Here is a 23,801-nt window from a genome sequence, read left to right as displayed (position 1 = left end):
AGTTTTCTAACTGTATCCCCCCCTTTGTCATTTTTGTTGCTATAAACGTGTTAAGGGTCAAGTGCCAACAACTGACAATTGAAATAATACTAATAAATCAGTCCGACCAATAATCACTTATATAATTACAATTAGGCACATCTAAACAAAATCTACAGTTACCAGTCATACGCCTTAAAGGAACACGCCGACTTATAGGGACTTTGTCTTATTCCCCGTATCCCCCAGAGTTAGATAAGTCCATACATACCCTTCTCATCTCTGTGCGTGTCGTAACTCTGTCAGACGCCCCCACCGCTAGCCTAGCTTAGCCCAGATCCTGGAGGTAACCGGCTCCATCTAGCCTACTGCTCCCAATAAGTGACAAAATAACGCCAACATTTTCCTATTAACATGTTGTGATTTGTATAGTCACAGTGTGTACAAATAACAAGGTCACATGAGACACAGCCATCTTCTAACCGTATATAACTGGGAACTATATTCTCAGAAGGCGAAGCACTGCTACTTCTGCTACTTGGGTGGAGTGATATGCTTGCAGCATCTGAGAAGCCCCGAGCAGAGAGTAGAAATGCGAACGTAGGAACCAAAAAAGTCAAACGGGGCTAGAGAACAGAGAGTCACTGGGGCACAGGGAACAGAGAGCATAGAGGGCACTCAGGGGAAACAGAGGGCCGTAGAGGCCCGGGGGAAAACTGGGGGGCCACTCGGGGAAGGGAACAGGAAGGCCCCCGGGACAGGGACAGAGAGACCTCTGCAACAGGGGACAGAGAGACCTCGGCAACAGGGGACAGAGAGGCCTCGGCAACAGGGGACTGAGAGTCACTGGGGCACAGGGAACAGAGAGGCAGAATCCTTCTGGAGGCCGGTGGCGAAGGCGAAACCCCTCTGGAGGCCGTCTGCGAGGGCGAATCCCTTCTGAAGGCCGGCCGCGAAGGCGAAACCCCTCTGAAGGCCGGCTGCGAAGGCGAAACCCATCAGCAGGCCATCCACGAAGGCGAATCCCCTCTGGAGGCCGTCCGAAGGTGATACTCCTCCGGAGGCCGGTGGCGAAGGCGAAACCCCTCTGGAGGGCGGCGGTGAAGGCTGCATCCCTCAGGCGGACAAGCAGGACGGCTAAGGCTGAATCCCTCGGGAGACCTGGCGGGCCAGCGAAGGCTAAACCTCTCTGTGGGCCGGGCAGGTGATGGGTCAGCTGGGCTGGAGACAGGTGATGGGTCAGCTGGGCTGGAGACAGGTGATGGGTCAGCTGAGCTGGAGACAGGCGACGGGTCAGCTGAGCTGGAGACAGGCGACGAATCAGCTGGGCCAGTGTCTGCCAATAAGGTAACAGGATCAGGAACAGGTAACAAGGCAACAGGATCAGAAGTCGGCAAATCCACCCACAGGGTAACTGGAACAGAAGTCGGCCGGACTACCGACAAAACATGGGGGACAGGAGTAGGTCGAACGGACAACAAAGGCAAAGTCTCTGGGTGGCAGGGCAAAGGCAAAGTCTCAGAAGTGCCGGGCAACGGCACAGTCCCTGAGGTGCCGGGCAACGGCACAGTCTTTGGGGCCGCGGTCCACGAAGGCACTGGGAGACTGGTCAGCGTTGACTCTAGGTGAACGGTCAGCGCAGACTCTGGGAGGTCAGTCGACGTAGATTCTGGGAGAACGGTCATCGAAGACTCTGGAAGAACGGTCATCGAAGACTCTGGACGACTGGAAGACTCTAGCAGAGCGGTCATCGGAGACTCTGGACGACTGGAAGACTAGCTGAGCGGTCATTGGAGACTCTGGACGACTGGAAGACTCTAGCAGAGCGGTCATCGAAGACTCTGGACGACTGGAAGACTCTAGCTGAGCGGTCATCGAAGACTCTGGACGACTGGAAGACTCTAGCTGAGCGGTCATCGAAGACTCTGGACGACTGGAAGACTCTAGCAGAGCGGTCATCGAAGATTCTGGAAGGCTGCATGTCAGCGGAGATTCTGGAAGGCTGCACGTCAGCGGAGGTTCTGGAAGGCTGCACGTCAGCGGAGGTTCTGGAAGGCTCCGCGTCATCGGAGGTCCTGGAAGGCTGCACGTCAGCGGCGGTTCTGGGCAGCTGCACATCAGCGGTGGTTCTGGGCAGCTGTTAGCCAGCTGGGGATCTAGGGAGCTGCTAGCCAGCCGGGGATCTAAGAGGCTGCTAGCCAGCCGAAGTTCGAAGAGGGTGCTAGCCAGCCAAGGCTCAGGGCGGCTGCTAGCCAGCCGGGATTTTGAAAGTCTGCTAGCCAGCCGGGATTCAGGAAGGCTGCTAGCCAGCTTGGGAACGCTAGAAAGCTCGGGGAGGCTAGAACGCTCGGGGAAGCTAGAAAACTCGGGGAAGCTAGAAAGCTCAGGGAAGCTAGAAAGCTCGGGGATGCTAGAGAGCTCAGGGGAACTAGAGAGGCTGCTAGCTAGCCAGGGATCAGGGAGGCTGCTAGCTAGCCTGGAATCAGAGGAGATACTAGCTAGCCAGGATTCTGGGATGGGGCCGCTAGCCAGCCCAGGGTCAAGAGTGCTGCACGTCAGCCCAGGGTCAGGGGAGCTGCACGTCAGCCCAGGGTCAGGAGAGCTGCACGTCAGCCCGGGAACAGAAGGGTTGCACGTCAGCTCGGGAACAGAAACACAGGTCAGCTCAGGTACACAGGTTAGCTCAGGCTCAGGTACACAGGTTAGCTCAGGCTCAGGTACACAGGTTATCTCAGGCTCAGGTACACAGGTTAGTTCAGGCTCAGAAACACAGGTCAGCTCAGGCTCAGAAACACAGGTCAGCTCAGGCTCAGAAACACAGGTCAGCTCAGGCTCAAGTACACAGGTCAGCTCGGGCTCAGAAACACAGGTCAGCTCGGGACCTCTGGACAGCACTGGCTCAGGGCCGATGAACAGTGAGGACTCCGAACTGAAGAGAGGTTGAAGCGGGGCATGTCGACGGGAGCCATGTCGTCCTTTTCCCCGTCTACGGCCTCCACGGGTCCCAGGGAATATGGCTAAGCGGGTGCCCTCAAAAGACTGCTGGTGGTCGAGGAGTTTTGCTGACCAGGTGGCAGTTGGGCAGTCTAACAAAATTTCCGGAGAAGCCGACCAGGGAGCAGGCTGGGTGACGGACAAAAAACCTGTAGTTACAACGCTAGCAGGCCTAGCAACTGGCAGGTTGGTAGGCTGCTCAAGTTCCGGAAAACTGCCCCTCTGAGGCTCAGGAGGACTGGCTAACTGAGGCTCAGAAGAGCTGCACGTCAGTGGAGTTTCTGGAAGGCTGCCAGGTTTGGAGACAGGAAAGCCAAATTCCTGCTCCACAGACAGCCAAAATGCAGTTTAAAGAGCTTTATTTAAAGAAAAGCAAAACTTACTTGGAGCAATAATCCAATACATGAAGGAAATCCACGACAGGGAATGCAGAAACAAAAACAGAACGCACAGCAAAAAAGACGATCCGACAAGAGACAAGGGAAAACAGAGAGACTAAATACACAAGGTAATGAGGGAACGAGAGGCAGGTGACATAACAGGTGGAACAAATCAAAACAGGCGGGAAACAAACAAAGACAGGAAGAAAGCTAGACAAGACAAGGGAGACAAGACAGACTACAAAATAAAACAGGAAACCAAGCAAAACAGAGAAACAAGACTACACAATAAAACAGAACAAAATACCAAAACCCTGACAGTCACTTATTCGGAGCAGTAGGCTAGTTGGAACCGATTACCTTCAGGATCCGTGCTAGGCTAAGCTACTGGTGGCGCCGTCGGAAAGAGCTACAACACGCACGGAGATGAGAAGGGTATGTATGGACTTATCTAACTCTGGGGGATACGGGGAATAAGACAAAGTCCCAATAAGTCGGCGAGTTCCTTTAAGACCTTGGCTAATGTTAGCAATTAATTGCGGTTACACAAACACACTGCGATCATGTAAAAAGATTGACAATTAGACAATTACTGTATGTGATAATTGTTACAGGCCTAATTGTGGTATTCAGTAAGTTGGTTCTCAAAAGTAAAACAGTAAAAATGACTGGCAGCTTATCAAGCCACATGTCTTCATCTCTGGCTCCTTTTTTTCTCAGTCTGTGTTGACTTTTCCACAAGTGCTATTGGCAACATCTCTGTGAATTCACAAATGCACATTTCTGCTAGGTGTGTCCTTTGTATGCCTTTGTTGACTGCCTGCTAAATCCAAATTGTTTGAACAGCAGGGTGACCCAAGTCTGCGCCTGTGATTTCTCTATTAAGTCTAAAAGCCTTTTTTCTTTTTTCTCCCCAACCCGTACAGTTCAGTGGGCATCTCTGAGAAGATTTTCTTTCTCTGTGATGGGTCAGTGCAATTAAAAGTAATAGGTTGAAGTTGTATTTTATTAGTGTTGCTGCCTCTGCTATCAGCGCCACCATGTTTCTGCCATTCAGTGTGTTCCGTATGCATGTGTGTGTTCGAAAATCACAATATTTAAAGCAGCGTTTAGGTCCACTACCTTGTTTTTGTTCTGTGTAAGTGATCCGATCAGGCCCTCTTCCCTGGCAGAGGGAGGAGTGGGGATAGTAGAGGTTGTTTTCCTCTCATTATCCGCCGGTGCCTTGGCTTTACCTTGACCCGAGCGCACCACTGTTTTATTACAGGCTCTGTCTCCGTGCCAATTGGAAAGAATAAGAACAAGCACAAAGTCAATTCAGCTGGAGAGGGGACACAGGCAAGAGTGGCCTTGTGTGGACGTGAACACACACGCATGCACAACATAACACAAGGGTATAGCGACCGTTCTTGTTTGTCTCTGCCATTAGTCACTCCATGCAGAAGTGATTTAGTGTCTAAATTACATGCTCGGCTCCATGTGAATCCTCCGGCTACAACATGCTCTGCTTTTGCATAACAAAACGATTAGACTCGCCAAACGAAAAGGCTCCCATCTTGGTGGCTCTAATCAAAAGCGGACTACCTACGGTAAATAGCTTCCAAAAGAGATGTTTCACCATCCAGGATGTTACCTCATGCAGTTCAAAATGTCCCAGAAGTTTACCAGAGGGGACAGCTATTTACTGCGTTATTATGGAACCCACGTAGGCAAGTCCTTTCCTACGAAGCAGCCCGGTTGGTTGGGGTTAGGCATTGACCTCAAGTGGTTAAAGGGATATTTCACCGCTGGAAAGATGAATGTGTATGTAAATTGGATCATTTATTCTAGATAAATAAATGACTGAGAAAAGCCAGAAAATGTATTTTTGGCTCATGTGGATGAAAGACAACAACTCCCAGAATGCACTTCGCTGCCCTACAAGGCCACTCCCAAGCCACGCCTACCGGTTACAGAGGACAGTATCGGAAGAAACGATACAACTACTAGTTGACTCGAAACTGAAAAGACGCCGTTTGATCGTGAGTCTCCGTGATGAGGATAGTCGATTGGTCAGGGGATAGGACCTGAACAAATCGGGTTACATTACCTAGCGTAAGCATGGATGCCTGGCCAATCGTGGCGTGTGAATGCTGTTGAAGGGCGGGCCTTGCCTCGAAGTTGCGTGGGTTCCATAAGAACGCCTCATTACTACATAAGCTTATTTTCCTTTTCCTGGTGGACTACCAATGTCATATTATGATGTTTCCTTGTCATAACATGACTGCTGTGTGTTACATGTGTCTTATTCATGTTTGATTGTAGCTTTGACTTGGCAGTCATCTTGATAAAGAACAGGACCCAAGGTCTAAAACCCTGCTGGCAGCCCTTAGTGGCTTAAGTCTTCTTTACAAAATCAAACGTACTGATTGTTTTTTTAATTATACACTAATAATAATGTATCATCTACAGAGCGTTATCGGCTGACTCTGCCACTCCCCTCGGCTTTATAGTTAGCTTTATAGTGAGTTTCAGCTCTTGGTTTATCTGTCCGGCCCACAACTTTACTGTTCTGGTTCACTCTCAGTGCTTTCAGAGCGTCGTTTTCAGAGAAAACGCTGTAAAAAACACAGACGGACACAGTTAAAGACTAGCTGGTGAACATAGTGGAGCATTTAGCAGCTAAAGAGCCAGATATTTCCCTCAGGAGGTGGCGGAGAGCAAAAACAGCTAAAAAAGAGGGACTATTAGTCTTGGACACAAACACAAAGACTTCTAACATGTTTGCCATTATCAACTTAAAGTGCTCATATTATGCTTTTTGGCTTTTTCCCTTTCCTTTATTGTCTTATATCTTTTTTGTGCATGTTATAGGTTTACAAAGTGAAAAAGCCCAAAGTCCACCCCAAAGGGACTTACCATCTCCAACAGAAAACACTGTTCACAAACTGCTCCAAACAGCTCTATTGTAGTCCAGCCTTTACTTCAGAGACAAACGTGGTCACTTTGGAACACACGTTATAATGCTCACCTAGCTGCTAGCATGGCACGCCCTCATACTCTGCTTCTGACTGGTTAGTAGTCCTTACCTAGGTACTGTCAGGGCACGCCCTCATACTCTGCTTCTGACTGGCTAGTAGTCCTTACCTAGCTACTGAGCATGTGCGACTCCCAACAAAGATAGAACAGAAGTGAGAGGTCTCACTCTGTAGCTAAAACAGAGAGCTCAACACACAGGGTGAAAAGAGGAGCTGCAGCAACAACAAATATGGTGTTTTATATGTAAACCTATTCTGATATAACCTCTAAATACAATTATGAACGTGAAAATGAGCATAATATGAGCACTTTAAAAGATTATCATATGTCAGTGTCATGTTCATAACTTGTTTCTGCTGCCCCCAAGTGGCCAAAAAAACCAAAAAGTTTTTACAGGTTTAAAGGAAGACCATGGTGTCATTAAAAGCAAAAGTATTTCAAACATTTTTGTAAGGAAATGCATCACAATAAGAAAGTAATGATGCTTTTTAGGGGTTAGATTAGGTAAAGGTGCATGCAGTTCGCTCTTGCCTAAGAACTAGGAAACATTTTAATCAGGAACTTAAAACCTATTAGTGCTGAGTGGGAATGACTCAGAGCCACAAGATGCTTTGGTGTTTCTCGGCAAATGAGTGATTTGTCCTTTTCTATCTTTCTTACTCCCCCTTCCTTCATCTCCTGATTACACTCCCCCCGCTCTATGTCTCTCTCTCTCTCTCTCTCTCTCCATCTCCATCTCTGCTTCTTTCTCCTCCTTTTTCTGTACCTTCCTTCTCTCCAACACCCTCCTCCACTCACTCATGTTTCCTCCCCTTGCCTCCTCCCACTCTCTTGGTCTGCATACAATTCCTCAGCTGGATTACCGGTAACCACAATGATAAAGGATTATTGTGTTCACAAAGCAAATGCAGGTTTTAGTGCTGGATGCTGAGCAGCGCCACTGCAGTACATTAGCGTTTGCTCAACCACGAGTTGTCTATGAGAAGATGTTGGGTTCAGAAAACTGTCATGTCTCCACGCCACAGATTCTACTGAGATTTCAGAGATTAAATATTAACACATCTTTCTTTTTTTCTCTTTCAACCATTGTCTTTCCCTTGCAGCGTGCAAGTGTAACAGCCATGCCAACGTGTGCCACGTCAACACAGGGAAGTGCTTCTGTACCACTAAGGGCATCAAGGGAGACCAGTGTCAGCTGTGAGTATGCCATTGTACACTGTAACTGCAGTGTGATTAAACGCCCGCCCTATTCCCATCTTGCTGCCCGTTCTATTGTTAGGTAATCCAATTAAATAATAGAAAGGATATGTAGAGATCAGAACTCTAAAGATGTACTGATCACTGAACACATTCTTGAAAACAATCAACGCTATATAAAGCTGGCTGTGCAGTGGTGCTCAAACATGGCAAGTCACCCAGAAGATGCTGCGGCATGTATGCCATTAAGTAGCCCGGTTGCATTTACAGGCACATTTTGAAGTGATGTCACACTTTGGATTATGGTAACACTTTTTAAAAAAAATGGGAAGCCTCAAGAATTTACGTTTTTGGTTAATTAGATTTTTTTTTGGGGTGTGTGTGTGGAATTGAGTTTATGGAAATAGGATTTGACTCTAAATTATGTTTGGTTGTCGGGAAGATGGAAAGAACAATGATAAACAAATGTTTCTGTGTATACTGTGTGTGTGTGTGTGTGTGTGTGTGTGTGTGTGTGTGTGTGGTTTCTCCTGACTATGCCAGACTTAACCGCTGCAGCACTACAATATCCTAAATGGCTTGGTGGACCAACACACCACAGAGACAGAATGAAAACATTGCTGCATCGATAAATCTAGCAGGCCAGGCTAAAAAGCAGAGACAGCTGTGTGTGTGTGTGTGTGTGTGTGTGTGTGTGTGTGTGTGTGTGTGTGTGTGTGTGTCCACAGTATGATGAGACATCGGAAGCAGTCAGACACATTTGGTGTCTTTATTTGAACTGCTAGTATGTTTTATTGATTATAAATACCACAAAATGTGTGTGTGTGTGTATGGTAAACTTGTGTTTGTAATTGCTTCCATTATGTGTTGGAGCAATTGGTAAAGTGTTTACAGGGTTCCCGCTGGGTCTTAAAGGTATTAGTCTTAAATGTAATATTCTAAAAAGTATCCTTAAGTTCCTTAAAAGTATTACATTTTATTTACAAAGTATTAAATTACAGAGGTCTTACATTTTTTCCTTCCGTAGGATTTAATAAATGCCTCAACGTCCTAAATAAATATTTAGTTTGTGGAACATTTACATTTATTTTGTATTTTTAGTTTCATCGCATAAAAGTTCTAAATGTGGCAAATATTGAATTCATTTTATGTTATTAGAGTACAAACACACTCACAAAAATGTTTTATTCAATTCAGGTAACATTACTTGGTAGATACCTCTTTTCTGAGGTTTAAAATCCACACTTAGATTCCATTTTATTGCCGTGAAGTTGCCATTAAAGTTCATCCTAGGCGGTATTAAAAAGGTCTTAAAAACTATTAAATTGAACTTGGAGAAGCCTAGGGGAGTCTGATATGGTTCAGTGGAGACGGCAGTGTTGGTGTTAGAATTCTTTGTTCGATTAGATTCTTTCATTTACAGAACAATCAAACATTGGGTAAAAAAGCTGAACAAATGTTATTATTGATTTTAAAAGTGGCGGTGTAGTGTGGATTGTTAAGCAGCCTGCTTAATCTGTAAGCATACAGATGTTTTAATACGGATGTCATTCACTTATGACGCATGTTGAAACGAATACAGACTGACATCATTTCAAACCGTAAAACTGATTTATCTAGTGAGAGTACATCACAATAACATCTTAAATAATACCTGCTACCGATTATGTTCATTTTCTAAACCTTAACTTTGACTTTCACCTCTTACAGCCTTACGCTAACCTCAACACAACCTTTGAGTGATCCTAAACCTCAGCCCCGCTCCTGACATCAACCTGACCTCACACTAAAAGACTCTCTCCACATGTTACCTGTCAACTATGATCAGTGTTTTACCTCAGTGTGATTATCATGCTAGTTACAAATTGGTTGAGTATGAGTGAATGTTGAATTGGCTGGAGAGCCTCAGTACTCCTGTTCACTTTGTGTCAGGTTTTTGAGCGTAATGTTTCTTCTCACCGCACACCAAATCATTCATTATTCTGGTGGGCACTCCACAGAGAAACCGTGTGTTCACTTGTGCATCTCTAAGCCACACTGTGCTGCAGTCGCTTTCACCTTTTGATTTACCCCCGCCACCCCTCTGTCTCTCTCTAAATGTCTCTCTGTCACAGCACTGTTTGTTTTGCTTGAGTCACTCTAAAATGGTGTGCCAAGTCGAGGGCCATTTGTTTGTCGTTTTGATTATGAACGAGCAATTTCCCCTCTCGGGGGCGGACGGTTAGCGCTCCAGGTTACATCAGGTGTGTGGATGCATATTTGAGAGTGTGTGTTCTGTGCAAAGTCAGAAATAATGGGGCCATTAGGTAGGTAGGGGTGTGTGTGTGTGTGTGTGTGTGTGTGTGTGTGTGTGTGTGTGTCTCTCTTTCTCTGGTACTGGATTTGCGTGTCCGTCTTTCATCTTCTGTTCTAGTCACATAAAACAGAAAAGGACTTTCTTTCTCTGTTTGTCCTTTTGCTCTACCAATGCTTCTCAACATATCTTTTTTTTTTAACCATAATTGCATAAAGATCTATATATTGTAGACACAGATAAATACACGCACTTTTAACACCCACAAGTGCACAAAGTGTTATCAGTATTTAGGGTTTAATACCCGATGATACCTGAGCTTCTGTACGATACAACACTTTGTTGATTACTTACTTTGAGTAATATAAACATGCTCATTTTAATGTTTTTGAATTGTTCAATCCAATTCAAATCCAGCCATTACTTTTCAAAGGTACCTTGGACCATCAATCGGAGTGCTATTTTCACCTGAAGGTGAACAGTCACCAGAGTCATTAAAGATCATCCTCTGGGGACAATGAACATTAAACTAAATGTCTCATCAATATTAGCAGTAGCTGTCGAGATATTTCTCTGGACCAAAATGTTGGACAGCATCCTCAGCCAGTAACGCCCGCAGAGTAAAAAAATTACTCTTACAGAAAATCCTATCTAAAGCCAGTGTTCACCGAGTCCACCGTGTGTTTACAAGGCCAATGTGAATGTGTGAACCGCAACAGCTGTTACAGGCAGCTCAGAGCGTGAGCGTGAGAGGTCGGGATTGCTGGAATATGGTCTATACCTGAGCTACAGAACCTCAAGGAATCCATTTGCTCACCAGATGTTCCCCTGCTGTTTAAGTGTAGTAAATAATCTATTTAAAGTCTAACCCTGTCGGGACTTTTATCTTATTTTTACCGCGTGAGACCGGAGTCTTTTCTTCAGCACCTTAACATTCACTCTGCTAAAGCCTCCACTTTATTTCTCCTTGTTTTCTCCGACTGATTGTTTGATTGTGTTGATTTAGCTTTAATTGGCCTCCGCTCCAAATGTGGAGAACTCCACTAATTGCCTGCTAATTTGCATCTTTTACTGTACTTGACTGCACAGAGGGAGCGAGAGAGAGTGCATGTGGATGTTTGTCAAATGGAATGTTTTCTGTTTTACTAACTGCACCCTGATTCTTCTGATGCCTGTAAAAAAAAAAAATCATCATCATCTTCTGATTCATAGAGTAAATGAAATTACGTACACAAAAACAAACGCGCACGCAGGACCAACATTATTGTGACCTTTAATCTCCAAGTTGTTTATCTTTGCAGGGGTTTACAGGAACAGCAAGCAGAGCACAGAGCACAAATACTTGTCACTTGTGTGTGTGTGTGTGTGTGTGTGTGTGTGTGCGTGTGAGACTCATAGTGTGTTTTAAGTGATGAGGCGACCCAGTCCTGTGTGGCCCTTATCTTGTCCCCATTAGGCTGTGGTAAGCAGCTTAAGTGTCCGTCCCCTTTTTGTTGTCGCTCTGCGTCCAGGACTTTAAGTGTCCCCCAGGAGAGAACATAGCTCGTCATCGCCCCTTACCTAGCGTGCAAGTCTGCTTATCCTTCTTCTCTGAACCCATGCATGTAAAATCCTATATCATACTGTACGTGGCCAGTGTCTGACTCAGGGCACGGTCAGGCAGTACCAGCAGCTTGCTAGCTACTTGACTAGCTCTGTTGAGGCTTTGGGCAGCTTTGTTTTTTGAGGTAAAATTTGGTGAAGTTATCGTTTTAAAGATGGAATAATACATTACTAGCTTAAAGTGCCCATATTATGAAAAGAAATCACTTTTTCTGGGATTTGGGGTGTTATTTTGTGTCTCTGGTGCTTCCACACGCATACAAACTTTGAAAAAAATCATCCATGCTGTTTAGAGTGAGATATGGGTTTCTGAATGTGTCCTGTCTTCAGTCTCCGGGTGAGCTGTTCAAAATCTGCAGGGCTTTCTACGTAACTAGCTGAGACGAGGGGCCTAGGGGGCTAACCGTTAGCATGCTAGCGCTAGCATGCTAACTCATTCTCAATGGCAAAACACTGCTACAACACACAAATTCACCCTAATCTACAAAATGAATTGTATAGAACTACTTACATGTCCCTGTTCTGCAGGTATTCCACACAAAGTTGGAAGTGCGCCCTCATTTAGAAGAAGTCTCCCGGCTAATCCTGCCTTGTACAGGTCGAAGTTGGAGAAACAGCTAGCTAGCTCATGTAATCCTTACCTAGCTACTGCGCATGTGCGACTGACAGCAAAGATGTTACAGAAGTTGAGATGTCTCACTCTGTAGCTAAAACAGACCTGACACAGGGTGAAAAGAGGAGCTGCAGCAATGTGCAGTACAACAAAAATATGGTGTTTTTTGAAAATTAAACCAAACCTATTCTGATACAATCTCAAATTACAATTATGAACCTGACAATGAGCTTAATATGGCCACTTTAAAGGACCTTTCAATCTTCAATTGTTAGCTAACAGCTAACAAGTGAGATGGTCCAGCCTTGTCTCCTAAAAATTACGTTCCCATACAACAACATACGGTAACACTTTACTTGAAGGTGTCTACACAAGAGTGACATGACACTGACGTGAACACATGACACTGTCATGACCCATGAACCCTAACCCTCACTCTAACTCTAACTCTAACCCTAACTTGTCACAACAAAAACCCAATGACACTTACTAAAAGAAGCGTTATGTCATGAACGTTTATGACTTGTTTATAATGTTTATGACAGTGTCATGTCACTCTTATGTAGATACCTTCAAGTAAAGTGTAACCCAACATACTGTGATTACATTTGTCTTTGACGGTCGGAGTGGATGGATGCGTCAAGCAAACGCAGGACTTTCACCACGGAGACTGCTGTTCCTGTCCCGTGTGAAACCAAAAGTCACGGTGACTTGGTAACGTATCATACTTAACCAATGTAATGTACTTAACTTACTTAACAACTGTACTTATTTTAACCCAAACCATCATCTTTCTCTAAACCTGACCAGGTCATTTGTTTCAATTCACAAATCCGATTTTAACCCAGAATTGGTCACCCACAGATCATGATGGTTTAATCATGGTGGTTAAACCTACACGAGTACATGTATCATCAGCAGAGTTTGCTAGCTTCCACCCTGCTGAAATCTTTTCAAACAACACTGAATCCTTATACGCTGTCTTTATCATGGCCTCCATTGACTTACATTACCTTGCGATTACGTGGGAATTTACGCCGTAGGGAGTAGTATGAAAGGGCGAAAATCAACATAGGGAGGTGGTTGGTTGGGGTGATTTATGGGTAAAACTCATGGTGTTCCTCGCTCTCTTGTTTGTGTAAAGCCAACCCCGTTCTTTTCCTAAACTCAACCGTAGCTTTCTTCTTTACTAAACACAACCCCGTTTTTCTTTTCCTAAACTCAACTGTTGCTTTCTTCTTGCGATAACACGGCAAGACGGCGATAACACGCCACGTGGCGTGTATGTTTATGTCTGCTGTATACAGCGTAGACATACACGCGGAAAGCTCAAAATGCGTACAGATAACACGCCACTTGGCTTAAGAAAGTCGGCGTGTATGTTTACGCAAAGTCATGATACCACATTGATTTTATAGATCATATTTGGCTCTAAAGAGGGCCCAAAGCAATTTATGACATCACATTTATCACAGTAAATCTTGTTGTGCTGGAATAGGCTTAGTCCTCAATGCGCTCCTTTGTGGCCGTCGGCTGGAAGCGACTCCAAAGCTTTTAAAGTCCCAGAGTCCTCTTGAGACCACGCTGCTCTCTGTCCAAGTCTCCTCTCCGCAGCCCAACTCTTCGTTCTAAAAGCCTCTCTCGCCTTCACTTCTTTGGTATTGTCTTTCTTTCTTTCTTTCTTTCTTTCTTTCTTTCTTTCTCTTTCCCTCAATCTATCCCCTTTCTTTCTCTCCTTGTTTTATCAATCTAGCCTCCTTCCTTCCTACTTTTTTTCGTTCCTTCTTACTTTCAATCTATCCTTTTTTCTTTCCCCTAATCTATCCTCTTTCTTTCTTTCTTTCTTTTTCTTTCTTTCTTTGCTTCTTACTCTCAATCTACCTTTCTTTTTTCTTCCCCTCAATCGATCCTCCTTCCTTCCTTCTTACTCTCAATCTACCCTTTTTTCTTTCCCTCAACCTATCCTCCTTCCTTTCTTCCTTCCTTCTTCTTTCTTTCCTTCTTTCCCTCAATCTACCCTCCTTTCCTTTTTCTGTCTTTAATGCAGATGACAACCAGTAAGTCATTCTGTATTAATGCTATAAGACGAGAATCACTGAGTGCTGCCGTAGTAAACATATTGGTCTAGACGTCAGGTAGTCTCTTAAACTGACCAAAACAAAGTCCAAGACCAAAGTATTATTCTGTTTCTTTACTTGTTTTATTGTCGTTCTGAACTCCTGATTCAGGATGGAAGCTCAGTGAGGCAGTCAGGGTTTTAAGGCCTCGTCCTTGGCCGGGGATTATAGAAAAATGAAATATTCAGCATCCGGCTCTGCTCTGTGACCCGTCGCAGCACTACAAGCGAATTCACAAACACTCAGGCTATAAACCTCACCTGCCCTCATGTTCTTGTTCACTTATTCCTCTTCTTTCCTCTGTCATTCTTTCATTTCCATGCTCTCTCTTTCTCTCCGAGTCCTCCAGCCCTTCATCTGTTACACTGTGAAATAGTGTGTGGACTCCTGGGGTAGAGCCAGACTGACATATTGGTGGGCTGATATTATCGGCCGATATTAGGCATTTTACAAACTATCAGTATCGGCATTTATTATGGCCGATAAATTTATGTTAAAAAAATAAAATAAAAATGGACGAAACACCCTTCAACCATGTTGAAGGGTGACCAACCATGACCAACCATGAGTGTTGGTGTTGCATAGTTTGTCCACCAGAGGGCGCTCTACGTCCCTTTAAGTTTCATATCTTAAGTTTGTATTTTTATACATTTTATTTATCAGAACTTTATATTTTGATGTTCCTCTGTTCTGTTGTGACAATAAAACAACCAAGTTTATTTTAAAACTGCATTATCATATTAGTTTAGTGAGGACTCATAAATAACTACAAATAACTAATGTAAGGGAAAAATGTTTTGTTACGCGTTTCTGGATCTTTTTAAAAAAATATATATCGGCCGATATATCGGAATTTCGGATTTTGAAATCACCAAATATTTGTATCGATATCAGCCTTTATCGGTCGGGCTCTATCCTGGGGTGCTTTGGATGATTTACTTTTCATATTTAGTAAAATTTGTCAAATATCTGCATATGGGTTTGATAACCAGGGAGTTGTCTTTTTTTCTAAATGGCCACAATACAGAACTTCACTTCAGCTGTTGCAATGTTCAATAAACACCCCTTTTCTTTTTAAAGTCTTACACACACACACACACACACACACACACACACACACACACACACACACACACACACACAGAAAAAACCTTGATATTATAATAACAATTGTATGATAAAAATACATTTGACCCTCTTACCACATTATTTAACATGTCTTGGCAGTGGAAGTGTAATAACTCTGGCTTTTGTTCTCTCCTGCCAGGCAATAATTCTCCTATCTGTGGTTCAGGCACGCATCTCCATCTTGACACTTTAATGGCCTCAGAAGCATGTACATTTCTTGATGATTTCTCTTCAATTACTTTTGCCGGGTGTTAAAATGTGCATTATCCTTGAGGGACTTATGTTTCTGCACCTCGAGGCTCTTTAGAACGCATGCTAATCCCATTATATACGTATTTTGAGAAAGCATTACAATTTCATTAGATTTCTACTGGAAAAATCTATTGTTTTTATATCGCAGCAGAGCTGACTGGTCATTCGAGACTTTCCTCTTAACCTAAAGGTCAAGACTTTCAACTGCAGCCAATTACTGTCCATCAACAAATGAGTGTCTTTTAAAAAGATTCAACCTCCCACTGGTCACAGTGAATAACAGAGAAATGGCTGAAATGTCAAATTGAAATGCAAATGAAAAGCTTTGTAGATTCTTGTTTGACAAGTGACTGGCAGTGCCTGATAAACATTTTGCATTTTGGAAAAATATCCACGAGGACAGTGGTGGATGTACTTCAAACTGAAATGTCACCGTGTTTTGCTCTTGCCTTGTCAAAAATATGTCAACTATGTTTCCCATTTAGTTTTCCACCAACCGGCAGTGATACATGTGATGAATCTAAAGAGAGAACTGAGCATCTGAATGAAAGAGATGATACAAAACAAACAGTACTTGTGTGTACTTATGTTGATATATGTTATATGTTGATATCAACATCTATAACATATATCAACATAAGTATATATTCAGCCAGCCCATATATTTAAGCTGGGGAACCTTCAGGAGGTTAGGTGTTCTCTCTCATAATTATCTGTGTGTGTGTGTGTGTGTGTGTGTGTGTGTGTGTGTGTGTGTGTGTGTGTGTGGAGGGGGGTGGGCGCGCTTATGGGGAAAAAAAGAGAGCAGCAAGGACAGGACTGTCGAGGGAAATCCCCTCGCAAAGAGCTGGGGGAAGACAATACCTGCAGCAGGGGCCCACCTGACGCTAGCACACAACCACGCTAACACAAACGTGTCTTTGTAAAAACTAAACCCTTGCTAATGCCTTTGCTCTTTCTCTCTCTCTTCCTCTTCTTTGTCTTTCCCTCTCCACCTGTCTTTCCTGTGTCCAGATGTGACTCAGAGAACCGTTACCTTGGTAACCCTCTCAGAGGAACATGTTATTGTAAGTACCCTGCCGCCACTACACCTGAGACACACACACACACACATACACACACACACACACACACACACACACACACACACACACACACACACAGCTAAAGCCTGTTTCTGTGTACAATGTCCATCTGTGTCCCGTGATTGTCATCTGCTGTATGTACCCAGACGGCTAAATGCTAACAGGGCTCTCAAGTGTCACGCATTGAGCGTGACAGTCACTCATTTCGGTCTTTTGTCACGCACTCCCGCCACACATTGTATTTCTCACGCGGAAAACTATTTATAATATATTTAATATGCCGCAGCGCCCAAAATTTCTCTGGCGCTCCGCTCTCACTATGGAACCAGCAGATATCAAGCACGTCTCCCCTGGAGTTCTTAGTTGAGCCTGCCACTTATCAGCCAATCAAAAAAAAGAAATGTCACTCTTGCCTGTCTTCAAAACTTGAGAGCCCTGTGCTAACCCTGCTAGCCTTCCTGAATTAAAATGGTCAGAGTCAACACTTAACTTCCATGGACTTGCTGAACTTTAGAAATCATCTGTCAAATTGTGTTCAACTGTCACAAAAAATAAACCTTGACCACATAGTTTAGGAGCTACAGTACAGCTAACAGGCGTTCAAGGTGCAAAATCTGTTCAAATGCCCATAGAAACGTTTTAAAATCACTCAACGTAATCCACCTTTCTGCTGTCGATCCATAAGTTCCCTGTGTTCCAAACGTTCATATTTATCTGAAAAAGGCACAGTTTAGGAGCTTTGAGGAGGGTATGCCATCAACGTAGACTAGGTAAACCCAGCCTGATCTGCTGCCGATTTGATTTCTCCCTGCAGCTCAGGCTGGAAACCTGTACATTATTCTATCCTGCTTCCGTTACAAATCTGCAGGGACCAATCACAAACTGGCTTATCCACCTGGCGCGCTATTGGCGGGTTTAACACGATGACGATAGAGAAGCGAGGGCAAGCAGCTTTTTGTTTACATTCAACATGGCGGCCACCGAAGCGCAGCAACCCGTTGATGCCGCTGTAGCTGCTACGTCACCCGGATCGTTGGTCTGATTGGTTGAAGAACTATCCAATTGCATACAGAGTCATTTGAACTATGCCCATTGATCACGCCTCTTGTGCAGTAGAAAACACGGAGCAGACTCCCCAGACTAATGTTCAATCTTAAAATATTGAGCTTGGTCTGGTGATAGCCAGACTACCATCAACACAGTGTGTTCAGCCCTATTTTGGCAAAGCCATGACTGTTTGCAACATGCTTAAAACTACTCCGTATACAGATGGCCACAGTTGCGTGTGCAAACACAGATAACGCACACACTAATATTTGTATTTGCTGTCAGATAACAGGGGATCTCAAAAATCTAATGTGTAACTAGAAAGGTGTATTACAGCTACTTTAGGACGTTGATGACCGTACATTGACTTAGAGTAAATTGAGAACTGAAATCCATCATCTGGACAGTTGACACACTTGATCAGGTCAGGCAGTGACCACTTCACCGTCTGGATGCAGAGTAAAAGTAGCAGGATACTTTACAGAAGTTTCTAATCTATGGAGAAGCAAAAGACATCACTGAGCAGGAATAGCTGGCAGCACTGGAGGTGTTAGCTTCACTGTGGGGGGTCCAGCTAGCTGTGAATATTGCTCGCTAATAAAGCTCGCTTTTGTCAGGAAAACATGAACATCGTTGGTTTAAACGTACAAGCGATGCGGACAGGGCTATCATTACTATCACTTATTCAGGTCCACCACGAGAGAGGGGAGAGGGATACAAAGAGAGAGCATGTTTTCCTGTCCAGGGGCCTGTTTCACAAAACCAAGATAAGGGATAAAGCTGGGATTTCCCCGTTATCCTGGATGAATTTAGCCTTGACTCGGTTTCACGAAAGCGGAGGCACATAAATCACCATGGAGATTTATTCTGTGCAGCTAGCCTGCTCCCGACCAGACTAACAGCCAGGATTTATTTAATCCTGGGGCCTTTTCTGATCACCCAGCAGTAGTTTTACCCTATTGTTATCAGCATGGATCAAAATACAACAGGTACATATTGCTGTTCATTTAAGTACTGTTATTATTTAAAGTTGAGACCATAATTTTTTTTAATAATTATTCATGTGACTGTTCATTGTTACTGTTATATTGCTGTATGAAGACTGCTGTTCATATTGTTGTTAGAAGTTTGATGAATATATTATGGCAGTTGTTGAGATAATTAGAAAAGGCTGATCAAATTTCAAATGTGTTTTAAATGAAGTTTGTTACTAAGGGCAATACACACAATGCTGTACATTTCTATAGTTGACCAATGCACCTTGAATTATTTTAGTTGATTAATTTTAAATTTTTAAATTCTTTAACAATAAGGATCATGTTTGTTCCTCTTCCATGTGCATGGTATTTGGCATTCTTAGCACACAATTTGTGTTGTCCAGTAAACTGGGACTATAATTTGGGAGGATTGTACAATTTAAAGAACATATCCTAATTGTACAATCCTCCCAAATTATAGTCTTAGTTCACTGGACCAGTAACTATCTAGTGATGGAGGCTACTGTACATTCATGTAACAACAGGGAGAGGACACCCCAATGGTTTTTGACCTTATATTTTGCTGGGAGGGAAATCTAATAGATTTTAGAGTCCAATTTCTTCAGTGTCTTCATTTTCTATGTCCATATATACAAGGGAGCAAGGCATATAATATGTAGAGAAGGAAACTCGTCCTCTATAAAAAATAAAAAATGGCATGGCAGATGATAGCGGACAGACTGACTGATAGTCTAAAAATATACATGTATGAACTACTGCTCTTAACTGAAACCATTCAATGAGTCACTGTCATTTGCAAAAACGAACAGTTGTACACTTTGCATTGAAAGCGAGCAGTGGAAGTTAATATGACTTCAGGACATTTATATTTTAGCCCATGAGAGAGAGAGGGAGGAACAGAGTGAAAGAGATATTTACGCATCATATTCTAGCGTTGTAGAAAATTGATCTTCGTGGTACATTTCCTGAGTAACATTATCTTCTGCTTACTTTTAAGGCAAAGAGTACAATTGTTAATTTGTGCAAATGATTAGTAGCCTAATCCTTGAATGGAATGATTATGACGGTTTCAGTTCAGAGCAGTGGTCAGTTAATGTATATTTTTAGGCTGCTTGCACATTCAGTCGGTCCGTGATCGTCTGCCTCGCTTTCTCTCACTGTTTCATTACAGCGGTCGTGTTTCTTTTCTTTTTACACAAATAATGTGTTTCACGTGATCATACTTCCACAAGAAGCTGCTAGTCCGCCCCTCAGCCTGGCTTGGCCTTCGTGAAACGCACCAAGCCAGGCTTCACGGATTAGACCAGGTCAAGCCTCGCTTTATCGGTTATCCTGAATTTATATATTCTGCTTTTGTGAAACTGGCCCCAGGACTTTGTTTTCCTGTTTCCAGATGCTCACAGGGATCACATTTGACTCAGCTCATTTGCAACAAATTGCTGGTTTTCCTTTTAAAGGGCAGACGGAGGAGGAATTCTCTCGTCAAAACAGATGTTTTGTGGCACACAAGCACATGCTCCCTCCCTCACACACACACACACACACACACACACACACACACACACACACACACACACACACACACACACGTACATAAATGCATACACACCAGTCTAAGAATTGCCATCATCAGTTATAATATTATAACAGTAGAATAAAGTTCAAGTCCTGTCAATGTCAATAGCCCTCTAGCTTGAGTGGGGCTATCATTGTTTCAATGAGGGAGGCTGGAAAGGATACAGCAATCAAAGGAGTCGTGCTGCAGTTTGCACTGGTCACCTCAAATATGTCTTTGATCACAAAAACAACTTTTGTTTTATTGTATAGTTCATGGATTGCGTGGTCTGCTGGATTCAGGACGGAGGTTTGAAGGCACTAGATGGCACTAATGCAATGCCCTTGCCCAGTATTGTGAAGGGCTGTAGATGAACTAGAAGAACTACACAAGTGCAGATTTTAATGGCTCCTAAAGTCTGTAGGTGCACGGCTCCTTGATATCTCTATGGCTGCAGCTGAAGTGGTTTGTGTTTTCAGAGATGCATTTGGCGACATTACAGCGTGTGCTGTCATTAATGGCTCATTATCTTTTCTGTTGTCTATGAAACGGCGGTAAGTTATGTTTGAATAAGACAGAGCAAACTCTGAGGTACACACATGGATACACACCTGGGGCGGAGCTAGATGTTGTAAACATTCGTGGCTCAGCCAAGAGATTATTTTCCCATTTATGGCAGCTATTTGCACTACTTTTTCAAGCCATTTCATAATAGAATGACTAAAAATCTTTAAATCCTTTGGGAAAAACATGATAGTTGCCAAAGAAAACGGCATGGGATTATCATAAAGTGTGCATGTTCTGTAAAGGGGAGACTTGTGGGTACACCCATTTTCATTCAGATATCTGGAGAGGTCAGACGTCAGCAGACTCCTTTGAAAGAGACCATGCCAGTTTTTCCCTCAACAAAATGTAGCCTAACTTTGGAGCATTATTTAGACCCCTTCCTGACAAGCTGAAGGCCGCTTGAAACGGCCGGGAACTGTCCCGACCTGATCATAGCTTTTTGTCACCGCCCACTGCAGCCGCTTGCTCCCGTCCACTTTACAGGCGAGGCGCAACTCATCTCGAACAAGCTCCATTTTTAAGGGTCCCAAGCCAAACTGGCGGTTAACCACTCTAAACACAGGGACTTGCAGTGACACAGGTTGAGCCTACTAACCTGCGGTGTCTGTCGAAGGATGTGGCTGCTTGTATTCAACCTGACCTTAAGTGATATTTCTCTGCTGCCGGAGAGTACATCAGGCTGGATTTATTCCATCCATGTGGCAACAACTGACTGCTTGTCAGCATTAGAAAGCAGCCGCCGTGACACAAAAGACTTACAGGGAACCAGAAGACCAGGAATAGAGGTTAAGCACTTGCCTCAAACTCCTTAAAGGTGAATAGAAGGCCTTTATGTTGATCAAACGAGCACTCAAGGTTGAACAGCTGAATATCATAAGTCCAGCCCCCTTGACATCTGCTCTGAAGCACACATGTTTAGCAGTCTACCCGCCTCTCTCTCTGTCCCTCTGCCTCTCTTTTGTCTTACCCATTTGTATAGCGGTGCTATTTCAAAGTCCGTTGTAAGCAGACTTGTTGAACATGAACTACTGTAGTAGTCAGAGACTGTGTAGTATGTGTGTGTGCTCAATCTCACTATGACAGCAGTGTGTTTGGATTCAAGCCTCCGTCTGACATGAGTGAGGGGGCACATGCTATAGATAAAAGCGCTGTTATTCCGTCGGATATAACAGCGATTCTACCACAGTCCGGCGAGATTGCTGCAAAACCAACAAGAAATTTGTCTCAAACTAACAAGTACTGTCAAGTCCTCATACCTAATAAAGTAGGTTGTTGTCTCTCTCTCTCCAACTGGGAGAGGCAGATGGCCGCCCACTTAGAGTCTGGTTCTGTACCAGGTTTCCCCCTGTTAAAAGGAGGTTTTTCGTCGCCGCTGTCACACTAAATGCATGTTCTTGGGGGGAATTGTATCTGTTAAATGTCCTGACGTAACGTCTGTTATGATTTGACACTATAAATTAAATGAAATTGAATGTGAATAATTAAGTGAATAATGAAAGATAAGGTTAAGATGCGTTAAGAAAGAAATGTCTAGCCTGACGTGGTCATACTCAGATTCTAGTCAGAATATGAGTCTGATACTGCTCCACTGGGCTGTGATTATAGGGCATGTTTCAACTGAACCAGGAAAGAAATTGCCTCTGCAGTCAATTGGATAGCCCTACAACCAATCAGAGCAACGGAGACAGACGTCACAGAAGCTGCCAGTCAAAGGCAGGCTTCGACAGAGCAAAGGAAGAGGCGGCAGTTTCCGTGTCGTGTGGACGGGTGTGGCGGTGTGTATACATGATCGCGGTTCTCGGTTCCTCTTTGAAAATGAATGCGCTGTCGATATCTTCTATAACAGACACGATGGCGGAATCTACACATTTCAATTCTCCAGCGGCAGCCATCTTTGTTGTAAACGAATTCAACCCAAGCGCTCTTTGGTGACGTGGTTGATTACGTTACTGTTGATCATCTGTCCATCATCGTATAAAATCCGCCCTGACAATGTGATTGGTCCGAACAGCTCTGGTTTGAGCATAGTTACTCCACAACGGATCAAGTCCAGACCCAACTTCCCAACCTCAAATGTTGTGGGCGGGGCTAAGTTCAGCTGGCATCCAGGCTAGGAAATGTCACTTTTGTGGTTAAAAAAAAGTCAGCATTGACTGATGCAAACTGCAGTATACAATGCCAAATTAGCCCAACCACCAAAGTAGTTGTAAGTCTGCAGAAGGGTTTAGATAAATACCAAGAAGGTTTAGGTTGGTCCAGGCCTGATTGTTTTGTTGTGTCTGGTGCGTAGCTAGCCTTTTCATGACCTTTTGATTCTATTTTCTAAAAGGTTTGCAGCTCTATAGCAACATCTCGCTTCTTCCTCCTTTGCTACTGAGAGGACAGTCTTTTTTCACGTAAAAGATCATGTGAAATAGTGAGGAAAAAAATGTGTTGAGACTTTTTTTTTTTAAAAGGACAATTTTACTGGTAAAATTTTAGGAATTAAACATGTGGTAGATCTTTCAAAAAAAAAAAATGATGATAGTGCTTCAGTTCACTAATACATATCAGTCCCTCCAGAAAAATGCAATTATGCAATCTCATAATTCAATGCATAATCAGCCAAAGTCTGCATATTTATGCGGGGGCCGCATTTTTTCAAATACGGCGCACTTTCGCCACATAAATTGCCGATTTCCGCGCAAAATATGCGGGGCTTGCATGATTTCATAATCCCCGCATTTTCGTTGCAAAAAAGTCTCATATCTTAGCAGAAAGTTGAAAAATGTTGCGTTTACTTCAGACAAGAGCAGCCATTTTCCCCTGTTGCCATGGGAATGTTATGAAGTGACGTAATTACGCGACGTGAACATCATCGAAAAGCTGCAAACCCCGCGATGAAGCCATGATGAAACCACAGTGTTTGCAAGTTCCCACAATTTCATCGCATAAAATTGCATAAATATCTAAATAAATATCTAAATATTCCATCGC

General features: G+C 43.7%; 1 protein-coding gene and 1 long non-coding RNA gene across 5 annotated transcripts in view; one reads left to right on the top strand and one right to left on the bottom strand.

Annotated features, from left to right (window-relative positions):
- The window catches only part of LOC118493246, a 14,821-nt gene extending 7,434 nt beyond the window's left edge, over positions 1 to 7,387 (bottom strand). The window contains exons 1-2 of the long non-coding RNA XR_004895236.1: positions 7,376 to 7,387; positions 5,340 to 5,346 (exon numbers count right to left, since the gene is read on the bottom strand). This is a non-coding gene — a long non-coding RNA (uncharacterized LOC118493246). The remainder of the gene's footprint in view (positions 1 to 5,339; positions 5,347 to 7,375) is intronic.
- atrnl1a (attractin-like 1a) overlaps positions 1 to 23,801 on the top strand; it is a 326,334-nt gene that overhangs the window by 128,169 nt on the left and 174,364 nt on the right. For all 4 annotated transcript variants that reach the window (XM_031315944.2, XM_031315943.2, XM_031315945.2 and 1 more), the window contains 2 exons: positions 7,475 to 7,568; positions 16,588 to 16,640. In XM_031315944.2, the coding sequence (XP_031171804.1) occupies positions 7,475 to 7,568; positions 16,588 to 16,640 (147 nt within the window). The remainder of the gene's footprint in view (positions 1 to 7,474; positions 7,569 to 16,587; positions 16,641 to 23,801) is intronic.

The sequence above is a fragment of the Sander lucioperca genome, chromosome 15, assembly GCF_008315115.2.
Source record: "Sander lucioperca isolate FBNREF2018 chromosome 15, SLUC_FBN_1.2, whole genome shotgun sequence".
Taxonomy (NCBI): Eukaryota; Metazoa; Chordata; class Actinopteri; order Perciformes; family Percidae; genus Sander; species Sander lucioperca.
Note: the sequence above shows the minus strand (reverse complement) of the source record. Positions and strands in the feature narration are given on the sequence as shown.